The sequence below is a fragment of the Chondrus crispus genome, genomic scaffold, assembly GCF_000350225.1.
Source record: "Chondrus crispus Stackhouse genomic scaffold, scaffold_479, whole genome shotgun sequence".
In the NCBI taxonomy this organism is placed as follows: Eukaryota; Rhodophyta; class Florideophyceae; order Gigartinales; family Gigartinaceae; genus Chondrus; species Chondrus crispus.
This window is the reverse complement of record NW_005179383.1, coordinates 24,124-42,700: the sequence shown is the minus strand read 5'-3', so window position 1 is coordinate 42,700 and position 18,577 is coordinate 24,124. Positions and strand designations below refer to the sequence as shown.

Here is an 18,577-nt window from a genome sequence, read left to right as displayed (position 1 = left end):
GCCCTCCCGCGTCGTTCGCGCCGCCCCCTCCACCCGCGACTTTACCTTGACCCGATTCTACTCAACGCCGCCCCACCTCAAGAGCTGCCCCACCTCCACGCCCACACCACCCCCCACGCCACCGCCCACGCCCATCCCGCAATTGCCCTCGAGATGAAAACCCTCTCCTCCCCTACCTTTGTTCCACCGACGCCCGTCGGCCTGCGCCGCGCGCATTCCCGGCTCTCCACCGGCGCAGCGCCTGCGCAGCGGCACGCGACGCGCCCGGTGCGCCGCGTGCGCATGGTGGCGGCCGCGGACAGCCTGGGGCTTCCGGCGACGTTGCGGTCGTTCGTGGACCAGCTGGCGGCGGTGCCGGACCCGAAACTGCGCTACCAGCAGCTGCTGTTCCTCGCCCGCGAGCTCCCGCCCATGGACCCCGCGCTCAAGACCGAGGCCAACCGCGTGCGCGGCTGCACCTCCGTCGTCCACGTCCACGTGTCGCTCGACGAGGACCGCCGCGTCAGAATGCAGGGCGACTCGGACGCACAGCTCACGAAGGGGCTGCTCGCACTGCTGGTCAACGGGCTCAGCGGCGTCACCACCGACGACGTCCAAAGCGTCGACTCCAAGTTCATCGAGTTTTCAGGCCTTGCCGTTTCGCTCACGCCGAGTAGGAACAATGGGTTCGTGAATATGCTCGCTAAGATTAAGGACAGTGTGCGCGGCCTGGAAGAGCAAGGGAGCGTGGGGGACGAGGAGGAGGACGCTTTTCATGTCGAAGACCGCCCCGTGTACTCGTCTATCGTGCGGAAGCTCCAGATGTTGAAACCGGTTGCCCTGGACGTACAAGATGACTCATCGAAGCACGCAGGGCACGCGGGTGCGAAGGGGCTGAATGGCGAGTCGCATTTCAATCTTCGCGTTGTTGCAGAGGCATTTGCCCCGCTGTCGATTGTGCAGCGCCATCGTCTGGTGTACACGTTACTCGCAGAGGAAATGAGTGAGGGGGGAGTGCATGCCTTGTCGATAGATGCCAAGACGCCGGAGGAGGCGGGCGTGGTGTAGGGAGTAATTGTTTTATGGTGTAGCGCTAGTGCGTGGGAGGGTTTGGTTGTCTTATTACACATATACGGGGTGATTGGGTATCGCTTTCATCCAACACGGGACGTCGATTCTTTTGTTCGAGGAGCCATGCAGTCAAAATACGTCCGCTCTTGGCAAAAGTTCGCTTGCGATGGGTGGAGCATGGCGCACATACGATCTGATCTGCCCGCCTCATTCCCCTCCAATCAGCGCTAGTCCAGAAAGACACCCGAGCAGGACGTACTTGAGCTGCGGGTAATCGTTCATAATGATAGTGAGCATGCCCGCGTATGGCAGAAACGCAAACGCTCTCCCCGCAATGTTTGGCCTCTGCAGCCACCGTCGCCCGCGCCCGTAGAGTTCGCGGTCGTCAGGGATATTATTATCGCCCTTGGACAAGATGTCGACGTCCAGGTTTTTGTCTTCATGGATCTTGATGATGCGATGCACGATCGGGATGTTGCGCTCGGGTAGCTTGTATACAACAATGTCGCCAGAAACTAGCCGATCTCGCTCGATGTAGTTGGTGAGGAGCAGCAAATCACCCCGGTGCACCCCGGGTTCCATGCTACCGCTCAGCACGACGACAATAGGACTTTCGGAATTAGAGATTAGCATGAAGATTTTGTAAGTGATCAGCGCGCCGGAGAGTAGCAGCCCGAGACTGATCACTTGCATAATCATCTTTGCGGATTAGTGGTGCAAGTCGGGAATGGAGTGGTAATTGTGTCAGCAGTTGCAGTCTACGTAACACAGAGAGCCTTCGTGATGCGCCGTAGGTCATCTCACCTGCCGCATCTTCAACTCCTTGAATCGTCTCCAGTAGAAGAGAAAAGTTTGGATAAACTCGACCATGCTTGTGTTTCTTGTGCTGTCAAGCGTTCCTGTGCGATGCAGTGAAGTCTTGATCTGACGCCTGCTCGATCAACAGGTGTCTGCCCGAGGGGCGGAAGAGCCAAGATGTCTGATGAGCAGATCAACTCACACGGCGTCTTTAGTCCCCAAAGCTTGGACGAGCAAGAACGAACGTAGACAAGACAAGCCTATCTGGTAGGGAAACCAATGTCAGTTTTCGCTATGTTGTTGATTGTGCATGACGAAAATATTCGTAAATAATCATATCTATTTTAGCGTCATCAAGCATCGAATGTGCCGTACAGTTTTGTAGCGCATGGTGCCGGAGTCGCCGCTCACGATGTGCTTGCTGACGTGCCCGCCCTTGCGGCATGGGACGTACCAGCGGCCGGGATACGTGGGATCGACCGGGCCGCACTCATAGTGCGTCGCCGGGCTCGGGTTCTCGCATTGCGGATGCTTGACACGCAAAAGGCGGTGGCAATGGCCATCCAGGAAGCACTTCTTCTCGATGTCCTTCGTGCCGCACGCGTCTAAGTCGCGCAAAAAGAACTCAAAGTAGCCGTTGTGGTTGGTATCCAGCTCAGCGGTAAAGTTGACCTCCGCACCCTTCTTATAACTCTGTGTCATGGGCACCTCCTTATACGGCACTAAGCCGCCTCCCATCTTGTAGTCATCGGTACCAACGGGGTATCCGCCCAGGCCTGCGCGCTTCGCGGATGACTCAAAGTCGTCAATCGGGTCGTACACCTTCCCCCCATCGGGCGGCAAGTTGGCGATGATGGTATCCTTATGGCCGCCGTTCTGGCAGTGTGCGCAGAAATCCGTGACGACATCGGGCGGAGGGGTCATGCCGTTTGGCGGGCACAGGTCCGAGATATACGCGGCTCTCGCGCGCAGTTCGCACACCATGCCGTGGGCCGCAGCGCGCGAGACGAACAGGAAGAGCAGCGGCGGCGGGAGGAACATGGCGGGACGGGCGTGCATGGTGATCGGTGGGGGTGGGGCTTGGAGGCAGGGTGGGGCAGGCGCGGTGCGGGCTTATATAGGTAGGTGGGCGGGCGCAGCGCGGATTGGAGGCGGGCGTGGCGGGCGCATGGCGGGGGTCGCGACACGGGGGTCGCGGCATGTCGCGCAGGTGGCGGCGCGGCGCGGCCCAGCGCATTTAGGCGGGCGGTGGAGGACGAGACGGGTGCGTGAGTGCCGGATGCGTGCGGATGGTCTGGCATTGGCTGCAACGGCAGCCCGAGAGGAGGAGACGGCGCCATGGGGTCGGGGGGAGCGTTGTGAGTTGTTGGTGAAGGCAGGAAAGATGGTATATGTGGCCGTAGGTTGGAGTCGAGGGTGTTGAATTTTTGGAAGTCTAGAGGCTTGTGATTGAGCAAGAAAGCACCGCACAGTAGCCTTTACTTTTTACTCACTATTGTCTGAAGTAGGTTATTGATTTGATGTAGCATAGCGTTTGTCGGAGCCATACTTTTGCGCACTTCAGTTTTCACTATAGTGACAACGTCTTCCTTTGTAAAACCCAGACTTCTAAAAACTACATTTTGTTCAGAGACAATCGACTTGGATATGGCTCCAATATGTTCCGACATATCCGCAATGTGCCCAGCAATGTGCCCAGCAATGGCATCCTCTCCGCGAAACCTCGTTCGGCGAGTCCCCGTAGCTGCGATTTTGCGCTTTCTTTTCATGGAACCGAGTGTTCCTTCGCAACTATCCTCGGTACCTACTACAACAGCTCCACTCGACACGGCGCCATCTCCCGACTCTCCCTCGATTCTACTTCCATTATCTTCTTCGTCACTTGATCCTTCTCGCTTCATCGCAGCGCACTTGTTTTGGATAGCGCGGCCTATCCCTTTCGCTCTTCGAACGGGGTCTGGGCAAGATGGGTTACCCGTTTTCTTTTTGGAGTTGCACAATTTGTCGAACTTGTTGCGGAGAGACTCGAATTCTCTTTCCGGACGTTCGTTGTCCTCAGCCCATTTTCGAAACTTTCTCGCCACAATGGCCCAGTGGTTGGAACCTAGGGGCTCAACCTCCTCAACAAAGTCGAGTAGAGCAGTGACATCCTCTCGGCTGTAGTTGGGAGCGCCTGCTCTCGTAGCCTTTGTTCTGCTGCGATTGCTTCTGCGAGGCTGGGTTGAGGGGTTTGGACTGGGAATAGAGGTTCTTGCGGAGGAATGAAGCGAGGAAGAAGGAAGAATAGATGGGCCTCTAAAGGGTAAGTGTGGTGCTTGGTGCGGCAGAGGAAGTGCTGGAGAAGTTGCGCGTGATCGAGATTGAATGGGAGGGAGTGGCACCGGGGATTGAGTTCGGGAAATGGGGGTGGACATTGGAGGCGGAATGGATCGCGATAAATTCACAGTCCGTTAACGTTCAGAACCGATCTTCTTTGTGTACAGCCTCTGCGAAGTTGGTCTAATTGTGTGATGGTGGGTGGGTTCTGCGTCGTGAGTATTACACAGCTTGCGCCAAAATCATGGCTTTGGCGATTTGACGAGGTGGCGGGGCTTATTTTTAAAAGACAACCAAAATTTGGCGAAGTGGCGAAATTGCAATTTCTGGATGGACCCAGCCAGTATTGTTGCTCTCGTTTGGTGGCAAACTACACAGTGATACACCTCACAGGCGCATCATTGATCTGGCATGTATCCGGGATCAAGTTCTTCCCCTTTCCGTCCCACATGATTCACCATGCATGGGAACTACACACTATTCTTACCCTCAATGCGCTTGGTTTCACGAGTTGAAACAATGCTGTTGGTAGTTTTGCACTACAGTCTTCTGAAATCAGTCAGGTCTGTATCCATTTGCGGCGCGGTCTTAGAGCATCCCCACCGGTAGAATCAAATACCCAAACAACCAAAATTTGATGATTTGATGTCGATTGAAATCCCCACCGGTGCAACCAAATCATCAAATTTTTGGTGTCGATCTAAAAATCGGAACCAAATATCAAGAATTTGGTTCGGATAGTCTCTGTTTGATTACCCTTGACAATCCAGTTGTGCACGTTCTATTGGTCGACCGAAACGGCTTCCCACCAAAAAGTGCATCGATGCGGTATTTGCCTCGAGATTACCAGTGTCTCCCGCCGATCCAGAATGCTCACTACGGCGTGCATGCTTTTCCCCCTTCCATCCCTCCAGAACGTCGACGGCCCCGCCATCCCTGATGCTCTTCCCCCTTCCATCCCTCCAGAACGTCGACGGCCCCGCCATCCCTGAGCGCGTCCTTCCCCGCCCGGCTCTTACACAACAACAACACTTCCTCGACCAACCAGGCGCGAATCTCCGCCATCTCCTCCCGTCCCACCTCCTTTGACCTCCCCAAGCACATTGCGACCGCCGCCGTACCCCCACCAACACATCATGGCACTCGTCCGCCATCGCGCAGTTCCGCACCCAGCTCGCCCCCGCCAGCCTCTTCTCTGCCTCCCCCGCCTCCAGCAATCTCAGCAACCTCGTCAACAGCTGTCTCTCCGCCTGCCTTCCCTCGACCAACAGGACGTCCCTCCCCTCCTGGCTCGCGCACGCATTCGACAGCCGCAGCACATTCGGAATACTCGGTACCCTCTCCACGAGCACGAGTAGCGTGCCCCTCTTCCGAAACCCGTCCGCGCCCTCCGCTTCGTCCACGCCCGGCGCGAAGCGCGTCAGGTTGGACAGCAGCGCCGCGTGCAGCGCGACGACGTCCGCGTCCAGGACCACCTGCACTGCGAGCCGCACCGCGTCCGCGTGCGTCAGAGCCGCCGGCTCCTCGTCCTCCGACAGGTTCACAAGCGCAGACAGTGCTAGAGCAGTGCGATTCGCTGCTCAGCAGCAGCAGCAGCCGCAGGAGAACGTCGCTCGCGGCTGTCGAGCCAATCATCCGCCGCAGCACCGCTGCCGCCGGCGCGTATGTTCTCTCCGGGATCGCGCTGCTCGCGGGCGCGTGGGGAGCGCGTGCTGTCCGTGAGCAGGGAGGACAGCGCCGGCAGTCTGTCTTTGTCCACGGTGCAGGTGAGAGGGAAGGAGTGCAGACAGAGTGGCGAGGGAGAAGGTCGCGGGATGGGTTTCGAGTGAGCGTGCGACTACGACTGAGGGTGCGATACGAGGGTGAGTACGAGTGTGAGTACAAGGATGCGATGGTGAGTACGAGGGGAATGTACTTCATTTGGTTCTCACCGGTGGGGCAGTTCTTTCCGAAGCATCAAACAGCCAAATAACGAAACAACCAAATTCTAGGGAGCCAATCAAATTACATAAAAAGTGTGCCAAGTGTTGCTATTTGATGATTTGATTGCGTACCGGTGGGGATGCTCTTAGCATTCTATTTTTAAAAAGTAAACTAAATCAAACAGAAGCAAAAAGCCTCGTCATGTCGTTTGTAGCACTCCCAGGTTATAGATCAGATCTCAGATGTTCTAAACTGCTTTATTATCCTAAGTGAGTTGTAAAAGTGGTCTCCCTGTCTCCAATGTCCGAGGGCTTCACCTTAGTATTAGCGCGTATCACATCTCCGAAGCGAATCTTATGCTCCATGATCTTTTGCACAAGAGGCATATCAACCACATACCGATGCCAGTTAATGTTTTCATAGTAGAATCTGTCTCCATCGCGCAATCTTTTGAATTGGTCAACGTTGATTGCGTGGAGAAGGGGACCGAGAAGGGAGCCTTCTTGTGCCGTCTCTGCAAGACCTCCAACAAACGCGTCAATCTTCTTCTCATCTCCATACACGTCCAGCAGCTTTCGCCGGAGGTCTGGGTGAATATTTTCTAATCCTTTTCCAGTTTTGAAAATCTTTTGGAGAGCTTTGTAACTCGGGATCCCTAAATCCCTTGATCGTTGAATATTTAAAGCCACCAAGTCAAGTATACCCTGCTCGTTTGGATTGAAGAGAAAGTCTCGAAGTGAGTCACTTATTTTTAAATCGATGTTAGAAGCAGGCGTGTTCATGGCTGCAAGGATAACGTTATCCAAACCATGACTGTCAAAGAGTTTAGTGCCGAAGAAGAGGTCCTTCAGCGACCGTCGAACGGTTTTTCCTTTTCGAGTTTTGATGTCGAAAGTTTCGGGTACACCCGAATGACCCCAACGGTAAGCAAAAGCAGCGTGTGAAGTAGAAAGCCTCGCGTCAACGCTTGGATTGTAGCCGTTGTATTCTCCGAGGGCATCTTTTCCGAGCATGGCTGGCACAAATTCGTTGAATGTGATGCTTTGCAGTTCGGCAATAACAATGAGCCGCGCTTGATGATAAATCCACTCGTCTTTTGTCCTTTTTTTGCTTCGCCGTGTACTAGTCCATTGTCGTATCAACCCACAAACCCTGTTATGTTCCCTTGCAAAGAGCGTGTGAATGGAAAGTAAAAATGGATTTTCATTTGCTCGCCCATCCCCGGCGACGAAAAGAGTTTTCTCACGTCCATCGCTTTCATTTTCTAGATGGAATGCTAAGTCCTTGTTGTTGTTGACAGGTAAATTTTGTTCCCCCTCGCGCTGTTTCAAAAGAAGCTCTCCATGTTTAAAAGACCTCAGTGTTATCGCTCGCAAGTTGTCCGACCCATAAATCGCCCCGCCGTCAATAAATGAAGTCAGGGTGTTGAATGGTTCTCCCTTCCACACTCGATCCGTCGAATATTCCTTGCAACATTTTGCATAGTCAAAACGCAAAATGGCAGACCTTGTGAAAGACATCATCTTATCGCTACCTGGGTGTGGCATGGGCGCTTGGCGTTCTTCATCTATCTCTTCAAGTGGAGTTGCAGTCAGTTCATGGTCAATAAACTGACCGAAAAAGATCATGAGGGCGTTGGTATTTTGCGGGGCATGAATTTGTTTTTTGGCAAGAAACAACTTGTTACTCAAGAAACGCGGACTGGGAGACCACTTAAGGATGAAGGAGGTGGGCTTCCTTTTCTCCCTAACATCTTGCCGAAACGGTTGTATCGTCACACCCGATATGGTATTCTCACGGTTGTTGCACAAGCCCGAAACTGTGGGTCGTTTGCCGCACGACTTGACACCAAGCGATCTTTGGGCATTGTCTGCAAAATCGCGAAGCAAGCTTGTAGCGTGCAACCTCTGTTTGTATCTCTGAACATGTGAGTAAACCCCTTGGCTAACAAGCCACATGTGCAGCTCCGCAAAGTGAGCCGAGACGAGGATTAAGCGTGAAATAAGGACAGTGTTCTCCATGGGGACAGGGTAAACGTCTAATGACGACTGCTTGAAAACGAAAGCTACAATGTGTCTTTTCGGGCTCTTTCTTTTGATCGGAAACAGCTCTGTCCGTTTCTCTGAATTGTGGTGAATCTCGAGAAGGCTTCCGTGTTTCTCGACGCTGAGAATTTGGTTTCCGAAGAGCAACGGTACGATGTCAGGAAAACGGAAGCTGCGGATGGCTAGATTAACTTTCATGATCCCGACCTTTTTGTGAGAGATTACCTTGCCCCCAAAGAGTGATTCAAGATTCATGGGACTTGCGCTTGACGGGAATACATGATTGAGAAGCAAAGTCCCAAGGCAAAGGATGGCCAGAATCGCCATGCGGGAGCGTTCACAACAAGAGAAGGAATGATGGGTACGGTTGCGAGCACAAGCTGCGCATCATCAGGGCTGGGGGTGGTCGAATGAATGAGAATAGCAAGAAGTAATATATGCGGGATGGACGTGGGCTTGTCAGAAAGTACGTGGATATTTGGGATATTGTCAGCAAGGTGGGAAATCTCGAAAAGTTTATTCGCCTTCGGAAAGGGCGAGATCATGGTGAGAGGGTTTTGTATGTATCGGGGGTTTAGAAAAAGTGGAAGGAATGCAGTATCAGTGAGAGTGTTCAACTGGCCTGAATTATGAAGACCTTCACTGTCACATGCACAGTCTGGTGAGGCGAGGTCGGGAGACTGGTCAAGCATTTAAAAAAGTAAGGGCGTGACGGGGCATTGGAGCTATCTTGCAACCACTGTCAATTGAAGCAATGGGCATGGCACCGCAAGTTGTGAGAGAATGGGCATGGCAAAGGCCGCCGCCTTCATTGGATGTGCAAATGAGGAAGAGGTGTTGACGTCCACGCAGAAGGTTAAGAGATAGACACCGCCTCACCGATGGAGCGAAGGAGTCACATGAGTCAGTCGCAGTACAGTACCTGAATGGTAGTAAAAATTTCCAGCGAGGCAACGAGTATCCATCGCTCCACCTCCTTCCTACACACGCTCATCATCAATCTCGCCTTCTTCAACCACAATCTCCAACCACAATCTCCTTTCCTTCAAAGGGCCAAATGTTCTCCGCTTCCTCCACATCACCGACGTTTCATCCTTCCCCCGTAGCCTTCCGAACGCCTCGACCGCACCGAAGCTGCCAACCCCGCCGACCCCGCCGACCCCGCCGACCCCGCCGACCCCGCCGACCTTCACTACACATTCGCCCTCGCTTCCTCATGTCTATGCCCACCAGTCCTCCCAGGCCCGCCATCTTGCTCACCAATGATGACGGCCTGGCTCCCGACCGCGCCCTCGTCCTCCCGCTTGCTCAACGACTCGTCCAAGCGGGGCACACCGTCGTCGTGGTCGCCCCCTCCGAGGACAACTCTGCCTGCGGCCAGCGCATCACGCTAAAACAACCCATGACTCTCCGCCGCCACCCCGCTGAAGAACGCAAATACGGCCTCGTTGACCCTCCGAACGCTCGTCAAAACGGCATCCCCGCCGGCAATCTCGCCGTCTTCTCGCTCGACTCCGGCACCCCTGCCGACTGTATAATCGCCGCCGCTGAGCCGCACATTGGCCTCCTCGCCAAGCTGCACGTCGCGCCCGTCCTGACGGTGTCCGGGCTCAACTTGGGGCAGAACATGGGCAACGACGTGCTGTACTCGGGCACGTTTGCCGCGGCGAGGCAGGCGGCCATGTACGGCGTGCCGGCTGTGGCGGCGTCGCTTGACATGTTTCATGCGGACATGAGTAAAGCCGAAGACGTAGCCAGCGTGAACAAGGCGCTTGACGCGGCGACAGAAGTGACGCTGGCGGCGCTGAGAGCGGTGCCGTTTCCGCTGCCCAACCGGCCCGAGCGCGTGATGCCCAAGGGTGGGACAGAAGTACCGGAGACAGGGTTGCGAGAGGCGTTTGGGAAGGGAGATGTGGTACTGAATGTTAATGTGCCGAAGGGATGGCAGGGGGCGTACGAGACGACGTGCTTGGATGCGGTGCAGTATCGGAACGCTATGGGGGTGGATTTTGTTCCCGGGGAGGGGGAGGAGGTGCAAGTGTGTATTGCAGAGGCAGAGGCGGTGAGGATGTGGGCGAAGGGGACCGATTCGGTGGCTGTTTTGGAGAAAGGGAGGGCGAGCGTAACAGCGGTGTCGACATGGCCGCAGCCACACCCACTAGCGGTGAAGCCGCATGTGCTCGTAGAGGGAGTAGGGGACGGGCTTCCTGGGTGGCTTGAGGTTCAGAGCCGGGTGGCAGGGAAGACGTCGTAGGTGCGGGCTACGCAGTCGGGGGGAAGGGCGAGGTGACCTCTAGGGGGGAAGGGCGAGGTGACCTCTAGGGGGGAAGGGCGAGGTGACCTCTAGGTCATGTGTGATAGGAAAAGAATAACGTGCCGATGTTAGTTATTTTTTTGGAGGAATTTTGTCAGAGATCGCTGACCTTTATGGGAGCACACCCAAATGTTGTAAAACCGCAATGCCACCTGTAGGCTGATCAATTCCTCGTTACCGATCCCAGAGCAACCGCCCCCCATCGGCTTCCTTCGTCACCACTATGGCCGCCCGCGTCGTCAAACAAGTCATCAAGATGACCCTCCCTGCCGGCCAGGCCGCCCCCTCCCCTCCCGTGGGCCCCCGTCTCGGTCAGATGGGGGTCAACATCATGCAATTCTGCAAAGACTTCAACGCCGCCACAGCCGTCTACGTCGACGGCACCCCCCTCACCACAAAGGTCATCGCCTACACCGACCGCTCTTCAGCCTTCAAGATCCGCTCGCCGCCCGTCTCTTTTCTACTCAAGAGTGCTGCCGGCGTGAAGAAAGGCGCCACCTCCCCGGGGCATGACGTTGCGGGAAGCGTCTCTTTGAAGCATGTTTATGAGATCGCAAAGATTAAGCAGAAGGATCGTCATCTGAGCCATCTTTCACTTGAGATGCTCTGCAAGTCAATCATCTCCACGGCAAAGACCTGCGGAATAGAGGTCCAAGGGCCGCCTCCTGACCTCATCATCCAACGTATCACATCGCCAGACGATGACCAACCTCAACCAGCTGTTGCTAATCAATGACCCGACCTACTTACCCTCAAAACTTGCTGCATTGTAAGTCCTATCAAGTCACACCCTCATGACATGTCCAGATTCAGCTTGTCTTCGTTGGCGACGACGCGCATGGTCGACAGCGACTCATCGCTTGCGCCTGACACGCTCCCTCCGGCGTCGAGAACAGCCCGTAACACATCAATGCATTCTCTCGTTATACGCTCTCCGGGCACTACGACAGGGATGCCCGGAGGATAGGGACACAAACTTTCCGCACTGATGCGCCCGACAGCTTCGTCAGAATCCACCACCTCCGCATCGCTGAAGAAGGCGTCCCGTGGTGTCAGTCCCGTTGGTTCGGCAAAGGAGCTGCAGCCTGCAGATGGTTCGCTTTCCTCCGGTTCGAGGTAGGGAAGACCCTCGCCGGAGGTCGCTTCGTACAGCGCGAGCGCTGTTACAAGTCGGTTGATGTCGCCTTGCACATTTCCAGGGGTGATCACAAACGTAATATGCTTGAAAGATGGAAGCTCCGCGTACACCCCGAAACGATCGATAAGCACAGTATCCATGTCATAGCCTGTGATGTTGTCCGGCAGAAGAACAGTGATGCGTGTTGGGTCTAAGGCGTAAACGTATGGATGCCCCAAAGCGTCTTTCTGCAGCATGCCTACGTTTTCTACGCCTAGGACGGAGAAGCCCTTCAAACTAGCGATACGCACTGCACAATTTCGTGCAATGTCGATGCTGCGAGACATGAGATCCTCTCCTTGTTCATCCATGAGAGCCCGCGCGGCCTCAAGGGATACGAGGAGCAGATTGTTTGGGCTCGTGCTCTGGACCAGTTGGAGCGAAGCAGCAACTCTCTGGCGGCTTAGGGATGATTTGCGGACATGCATCATCGCTGCTTGGGAAAGCGCAGATAATGTTTTGTGTGTACTCTGTACGACGATATCGGCGTTGCACTCTGTGGCAGATGATGGTAAGAGATCGTGGAAGGCAAAGTGTGATCCGTGTGCTTCATCAACGAGCAGCATGGCGCCATGCTTGTGCGTTATCGCAGCGATGGCTGCGACATCAGAACAAGCGCCGTGGTATGTAGGGGATATTAGTAAAACGGCGTCCACTTGCCCTTTGTTTTGATCCAGTGCTCTTTCAATGCTTTCCGTGGACACTCCGTGCAGTAAGTCATGCTCAGCATCGTACAGCGGTTGTATCCAAACCGGTATGGCGCCCGTGAGCACAAGAGCATGAACGGCCGACTGGTGCGTATTCCTCGGCAGAACAATTTTCCTATTCGGACGCACTGTCGACAAAATTGCGGCCTCGACTCCGCACGTGGAGCCGTTCACCAAGAAGAAAGTGTTCCACGCGTCAGCGCCTTCTTCCGTAAACGTGTCTGCGGCCAGTTCTTGCGATTCTTCTAAAACCCCTTCCGGGGCGAAGAGATTGTCCAGCGCCGGGAGCTCAGGCATGTCGAGGGGGAATGCCGCATCACCCAATTCCTCACGCAGACGCGGGAATACAGCGGCGCCTTGCTTGTGACCCGGGCAGAAGAAATTGGCTCTGACATTTCGCGATTCGCGCACAAGAGCATCTAGGAGAGGGGTTGGAGCTGATGGAGGGGATGTCTGGGGGGCGTCTGACCTGTCCTGGCGTTCACCATTCTGCAAACTAACGGCGTGCGAGTGTAGTGGCTTTGAAGATTTTGTCGAAGCGAGCTGTTTTCTTGGACGCCAGGTAGTGTTTCCGAGAAATGGGGATACCCAAGCTGCTAGCATGGTCGTTCGTGCCATTGTCGATGCCACTAAGTGACATGCATTTGCTATTGTGAGAGCATAGAAAGGGAGGACCTCGATGGAGGAGATTGCAAATTGTGGGATAAGCGCAAAGATTTGTGTCAGGATATTTATCAGAAAAATTACATAATTAGTCACATTTGGTTTCATTTCTTGGCCTAAAGAATGAGAAGATGTCGTTACTGCTCCGCTCGATGTTACAGCCAGAGCGCGGAGAACAACAAGATACAAAAGATGGTTCTCTAGTGAACCAACTATTTATGCTGATAAGCAGCATGCCAAGCCTGTACAACCTTCCGTAGATTAAGTTCGAGAGCAAAAGCATTCCCATACATCTTGTTACCATACATTTTGTGCTATACAATCGTTGTTCTGCTTGCCGGTTTACCGCCACGGCAAACAAGGTCCCCCAAAAGGTACAAAATCGCAAACCCCGCCAGCATTCGCTCAAAGTTGACGGACTTTCAAGTCTTCCTGCCCCAGCGATGCACAGCCTGCGTGGTTATTCGTGGGGAATCTGTACCGTGGCAAAGTCCTGGATCATGCTTGTGAACAACCGCCCTAAACGGTCAGACTCCTTTTTCTGCTGCTGCTTGCAATCGTCGAGATCCTTTTCCATACGCTGGCGATCTCCATCACGCTCTCCCTTTAGCTCTTCCACTTGTGCAGCCAGAATATTATTGGCCTGCTGGTCTTGCACCAACTCCTCTCTCAGGTGACCAACCTCGGCCTGCAGTGCCGCAATTAAGGAATCCTTCCTATTCCTTTCCTCCTCTTGCGTCCTGGACAACAAATCCAATCTCCTCCTCTCCACGTCCTTCGCCGCCGCAGCGCTGGCAAGAACCTCGACCATAATCTGTTTCTCAATAAGCGCGGCGGTTAAATTCTTATTGTCCCTCTCCAGTCTAGTTGCTCTAGCATGCAGCTGTGCCATTTTTCTCTGCACGGCAATCATGGTAGCTGTAGTCTTGTCCAAAGCGAGTTGTCTCTCCCTGCGATAGCCTTGCTCCTCTCTTACACGGGCCTCGCGTTCAGCATCTCTTTCCCTCGTGAGGGAATTAATGGCCGCCTGAGACTCGCTTTCGAGGGCCTCCAGCTCCTGCTCAAAGCACTGCTTTTGCATGTTCAAGACTTCCGTAGTACGATGGGCGTGCTCCATACTGAGCTCCTGGATCTTCTCCTGATACGCTGCGCGGAGCAGGCGTTGGCCGTGGGTTTGCGATTGTTCAAACGAGTCGCGGAGGCGCTGGCGCAGGCGGGCTACCCTGCGGGTCAGAGAGTCGTTCTCTTCGCATAGCTGGGCGCATTGGTGACAGACGGCATCTTCGGAAGGGTCCGAGGGCAGAGTCGGCGGGGAGTCTGGCGGAGGCGTGGTGGGGCCTGACGTGTGGACAATCTCGGTAAGTTGAGGCGACTGCGGGAGGTCGACTGGACTCGCGGGTTCAGTTAATGGGTTTTGTGGTGATTGTGGGGTTTCGGTGGGCGAGTGTTCGATGTCGGCGGCTGCGGTTTCGGATCCACAGGGTGCGGGGACTTGTTCGTGGTCCACCTTGTCAGGTTGCTGGTCCGAGCTTTGATGATGTGCATCTTTGGGTAATGAGTGTTGAGGAGATGCTTGGGTATTCGCCTCGCCGACTTGATCCGACAGACATTGCGGAGGGGTTGTATCTGGAACACTGGCCGCGTTGTCACCGGTACACAGATTGGGTTCAAGACCTTGCGGCGGTAGCGGCGAGACGTCAGAGGCGTGCGCAAGGAGGCGTCCCTGGTTGGGGAGGTGTTTCTCCATGTTTCGGTGGGGGGCGGTGAAGTGTAGGGTTTGGAAGAGGAGGCAGGCGGGCAGGAAGGTGCGAAAAGCATGGGGAGGGGGGGCAATTTGAGTGGTGCTCGGTGTCTCCCGCTGGCATTCGCCTGGTGGGCGTGTGGAAAAGAAGCAGTTTCAATTGATGCGCAGGTTTGCATTGAAATTGGAAAAGCATTCATGTAATTATTGGCCGGTAAGAGACGCTGTGTCGTGTCAGCACACGCCTGCAGTACGCGGAAACACAGCTGATAGGCGCCTCGAGACGTGATCTCATCGAAATCTCACCGAAATCTCGGTTTCTCGGCGACTCATCGCCTGCGCCCCGCTGGAGGGCTGCGGCGCAGCGTAGCCTCATGCATGCGACCCGGCCCGGGGCCGTTCCTAAAACGAAGAGTTCGCCGTGCCAGCACCCGAGCACCCTGAAACTTGGCATGAATGTATTGGTTGAAAAAATTATTGGAAATGCTTTTACTCCCGTTCAACCAATCCATTCATGCCAAATGTCCGGGTGCTCGGGTGTTAGAGCACCCCTAGTTGTCGTACACTGTGAGACTCTGTTCGCTACAGGCCTTCGACCGGCCTGTTTCTTCCTTTGGCGCTGTCCGTCGGCGGAGAGTGCGCAAAAAGAGAAGAGGTTTCTGCAAAAAGAGTCGTCGGTGAGCAAGCGGCGGTCGCAAGCCAGGGACGAGCTCACTTTATTAGGAGCTGGAAAGTAGTAGAAGTTGATTGAATCACCTGAAAATAAACCCAAATAAAAGACTAAACGGAACCAAGCGAGCACTATATTCTAGACATCTATTGTCAAGAATGTGAGAGTGCATTCCTACCCCGTCACCATTACACTCCCACCTCTTCAGATAGCGAGCTTGATTCATTGCACGTGATCCACTGCTCCACTTCACAGTGATCAATACCAGTGAATAGCAGCATTGACAGTGCTCCACTGTCCTTAACTTTCGATAAACCATCGGCAGGATTAAGATCTGTGCACACGAAGCCAATTTGAGTAATATCAAAGGATTTGTATGCGTCTCGCGCCCCAGCGATGTCTATCATTAGCCTCTTTTCGGTTGTCTGTCTGTCTTTTGTGACTGAGTCAAACAGCTGCTTCGAATCTGTAAAGCAATGTAGCTGAATCTTAGTTCCTAGCATAAGTTCCAGGTCTTTCCGAATTACAAAGGCAGTGTCAAAACCATCCACAAACGAATAAACTTCGCCACCCATGATGGATCGTACAACTCTTTTGGACTTCTTGCTCTAGTAATCCAGAATATGGCATTGAGCGTTCATGTCGCAAATCAATATAATGTATCCAAGTTGAGATGATAGATCATCGTTTGTTGCAAAAGCTGCATCGGCTTAGCACTTCAGAACGAGCGCGTGTCAACATCAAGTTTCCCGAATGGAAGCCCCTTAACATCGCTGCCTTTAGCAATCTTCACTGCATGATTAAATGCCTTTACTTTGTAATCGGACATTGTATCTTCTGTCACCTGAGCAGCTTTGTTGATACTGCAGCATAGATCAGGACGGGAATGTGCCATCCATGAAAGCTTTGCTCGATGCTTTCGAAAATGATCAAATGAGCAGCCCTTTGTGGCGATGGGTAATCTTTTGGCGTGCTTCTCTTGTGAGAGAAAGAACTTGTCTGGGGATGTGGTTTTTATCATTGTGCCAAAGAAATCGAAATTGTCGCAGACTCGCGGCTTTGCGTCAAACTTCTCGAGTGATTCAGCAGTTATCTTTTCAAACTTCTCATTGCCTGCATTGAGGTTGTCGTGGACGTAGATTCCCATTACGCCTTCAGTCTGACCATCAGATACCTTGACATATAATGCAGGATCTTCAGTGGTAGGCGTCATACTCAAGTCTTCTGTGACGTGAAATTCCAACTTTACACCCCAGTGGTCACCAGCGTCACAAACACCGTATAAGGGATTAACAGCTCCAGGAGCTCTTCATCAGTTATTCCAATTAACTCCAGATCCTCCTTTTTTGGTAAAAGGAATATCTTTCGACTTAGCTTATCTTTGCTTTGTGTATATGCTTGATTCACATCATGTGAGAAGACACGGAACCCTTTGATTGCCGCGACAGATAGTATAAGTCTGATCGATGAAGCACGTAATGCTGGAATATCATGAACCATATATGGTTTATCCTTGTCCTTGTAACCTTGTGCGACATATCTGGCCTTCTCCTTTTCGTCCTCCGTTCCTATGTTCTTAATAGCAAGAACAAATCGACCGCCAAGTACATTTGCATCGGCTTGGACAGATGACTTGGGAACTACCTTCCACACTTTTCGATCTTTCAGCCCCCTTATTTCAGCTAGCTTTGCTTTCCTGAAACCATTTGAATTTCCACGCAAGTCTACGGATTTCGACACCTCTGTGATGTGAATTCCGATGAAAGCAACTCCAAGACTTATGGCGTCGATAGAGTGGAGAGTATTCTCATCGAGCCTACTGAGCTCAGATTCGCGTATTCCTTTCATGATATCTAGCAATTCTTCATCGAAGAGATCCTTTTCAAGAGACGAAGAGCTATCTGTTACAACCGTAGTTTCCAGTGGATGATCCATCAAAAAATCGTCACCTTCAGCTATAACATTGTCATTTGGTGTTTGTCCAGCATTATCAGAGATATGATCAGAAGGATCGTTATCAGTTTGCGCAAGAGCCCCATCACTGACTTTGTATCTCTTCAATTTGTCAATAGATGCCCGGATGCTCCGATCTCCAGTGTCTAGCGTCAACATCTTACCTTCCTTATCTTTGACGACGTATGGACCAACCCACTTGCCAATAGGTTTCTCACGGTACATTAGTACCTCGTCTCCAACTGAGTAAGACTTGTCAGCGGCAGACGGCACGTTACTGCGGAGAGCGGTTCCCAGTCTAGCTTGACTTGAAATTTGACCCATCTCCTTGCAAGCAACGTCCATAGCCTTCATCCTCGCGGCATGTTCAGGGAGTTCTTTAGGGGTAATAGGAAGACGGGGGAGTATGCCAAAGACTAGAAGCGTAGGGACGAGTCCCGAAGGCCCAGCTGTGTCATTGACAGCTTTAACAGCCAGCTGAAGAGCCAGCCTCGGCTGAGTCTGAGAATTATCGGAACGTACTTTGTTGTAAACACGTCTTAGATACGAGTGGTATCTTTCACCCACGCCAAAAGCATTATGGCTCTCGACGCCTGAAGGTTGTTCCTTGATCCCAGCAGTATTAAGAAGATTCTTCCATTCAGTAGACTTGAATTGTGGTTCCTGGTCAGCGGATATCTTGTCACGAAATCCAATGTACCGGTACATCCGTATGTCCATGAAAACGTCCCATACATCTTTTGTAGACTCTCCAACAAGGAAGCATGCCGCACTAAACTTTGTATCCTTGTCTACGACATGAAACACTGTTTTTCCATCAAGGGTCATGAGATCAACACAAACAGTGCGATTGAATACGCAATCAGTTTCGGGCATAGATACTCTGAACCTATGGGGAGCATTAGCCTCGCGCTGGCAAACGTCGCAAGTATCTGTGATCTTCTGTAGGTCTCCCATGACATCAGATGATACATTAGAGGGGTCCGCACGGCGCATCAAGGCATAAACTTTGTCGGGATGAGGGTGATAAAAATGCCGATGAACTTTTGCGTAATTCAGACATTGTGAACAAAATATTCAAAGACCATTCGATGTACACCTGACCATGCTTCCTTGTCAGTAGTATATTCTATCCATCAGCCTTTGATATCATCACGTCATCCTCAAAGTCCAGTATTAGACGTGCTTTGGTCAGAACGTCCAGTCCTAGTAAGAAGGGA

The 18,577-nt window shown here is 53.0% G+C and overlaps 7 protein-coding genes; 2 read left to right on the top strand and 5 right to left on the bottom strand.

Annotated features, from left to right (window-relative positions):
* Window positions 1–1,044: 1,044 nt before the first annotated feature.
* On the bottom strand, window positions 1,045–1,743 carry CHC_T00000271001 (hypothetical protein). XM_005719300.1 is given in 2 exon segments: window positions 1,045–1,257; window positions 1,258–1,743. The coding sequence occupies 1 exon segment, from the start codon at window positions 1,741–1,743 to the stop codon at window positions 1,258–1,260; it is 486 nt and encodes a 161-aa protein (XP_005719357.1). The 3' UTR covers window positions 1,045–1,257.
* A 1,583-nt stretch (window positions 1,744–3,326) lies between these two features.
* On the bottom strand, window positions 3,327–4,262 carry CHC_T00000270001 (hypothetical protein). The gene has a single exon (XM_005719299.1). It carries the CDS (start codon window positions 4,260–4,262, stop codon window positions 3,327–3,329), a length of 936 nt encoding a protein of 311 aa, XP_005719356.1.
* A 1,038-nt stretch (window positions 4,263–5,300) lies between these two features.
* On the top strand, window positions 5,301–5,522 carry CHC_T00000269001 (hypothetical protein). Its single transcript, XM_005719298.1, has one exon. It carries the CDS (start codon window positions 5,301–5,303, stop codon window positions 5,520–5,522), a length of 222 nt encoding a protein of 73 aa, XP_005719355.1.
* An 808-nt stretch (window positions 5,523–6,330) lies between these two features.
* On the bottom strand, window positions 6,331–8,485 carry CHC_T00010133001 (Animal heme peroxidase homologue). XM_005719297.1 is given in 3 exon segments: window positions 6,331–6,347; window positions 6,348–8,459; window positions 8,460–8,485. 1 exon segment carries the CDS (start codon window positions 8,457–8,459, stop codon window positions 6,348–6,350), a length of 2,112 nt encoding a protein of 703 aa, XP_005719354.1. The 5' UTR covers window positions 8,460–8,485; the 3' UTR covers window positions 6,331–6,347.
* A 276-nt stretch (window positions 8,486–8,761) lies between these two features.
* Window positions 8,762–11,182, top strand: CHC_T00000267001 (hypothetical protein). The gene is made up of 3 exons (XM_005719296.1): window positions 8,762–8,793; window positions 8,988–10,382; window positions 10,636–11,182. The coding sequence occupies exons 1-3, from the start codon at window positions 8,762–8,764 to the stop codon at window positions 11,180–11,182; spliced, it is 1,974 nt and encodes a 657-aa protein (XP_005719353.1).
* Window positions 11,183–11,238: 56 nt separating this feature from the next.
* On the bottom strand, window positions 11,239–12,933 carry CHC_T00000266001 (hypothetical protein). The gene has a single exon (XM_005719295.1). It carries the CDS (start codon window positions 12,931–12,933, stop codon window positions 11,239–11,241), a length of 1,695 nt encoding a protein of 564 aa, XP_005719352.1.
* Window positions 12,934–13,046: 113 nt separating this feature from the next.
* CHC_T00000265001 (hypothetical protein) lies at window positions 13,047–14,740 on the bottom strand. XM_005719294.1 is given in 2 exon segments: window positions 13,047–13,453; window positions 13,454–14,740. The coding sequence occupies 1 exon segment, from the start codon at window positions 14,738–14,740 to the stop codon at window positions 13,454–13,456; it is 1,287 nt and encodes a 428-aa protein (XP_005719351.1). The 3' UTR covers window positions 13,047–13,453.
* Window positions 14,741–18,577: the final 3,837 nt, after the last annotated feature.

Coding starts and splice junctions, on each gene's coding strand:
- CHC_T00000271001 (XM_005719300.1), bottom strand. CDS start 1,743: ATGCAAGTGATCAGTCTCGGGCTGCTACTCTCCGGCGCGCTGATCACT.
- CHC_T00000270001 (XM_005719299.1), bottom strand. CDS start 4,262: ATGTCCACCCCCATTTCCCGAACTCAATCCCCGGTGCCACTCCCTCCC.
- CHC_T00000269001 (XM_005719298.1), top strand. CDS start 5,301: ATGGCACTCGTCCGCCATCGCGCAGTTCCGCACCCAGCTCGCCCCCGC.
- CHC_T00010133001 (XM_005719297.1), bottom strand. CDS start 8,459: ATGGCGATTCTGGCCATCCTTTGCCTTGGGACTTTGCTTCTCAATCAT.
- CHC_T00000267001 (XM_005719296.1), top strand. CDS start 8,762: ATGAAGACCTTCACTGTCACATGCACAGTCTG. Junction 8,794..8,987: donor ACTGTCACATGCACAGTCTG/GTGAGGCGAGGT, acceptor TCCACGCAGAAG/GTTAAGAGATAGACACCGCC. Junction 10,383..10,635: donor CGGGTGGCAGGGAAGACGTC/GTAGGTGCGGGC, acceptor CCGATCCCAGAG/CAACCGCCCCCCATCGGCTT.
- CHC_T00000266001 (XM_005719295.1), bottom strand. CDS start 12,933: ATGCTAGCAGCTTGGGTATCCCCATTTCTCGGAAACACTACCTGGCGT.
- CHC_T00000265001 (XM_005719294.1), bottom strand. CDS start 14,740: ATGGAGAAACACCTCCCCAACCAGGGACGCCTCCTTGCGCACGCCTCT.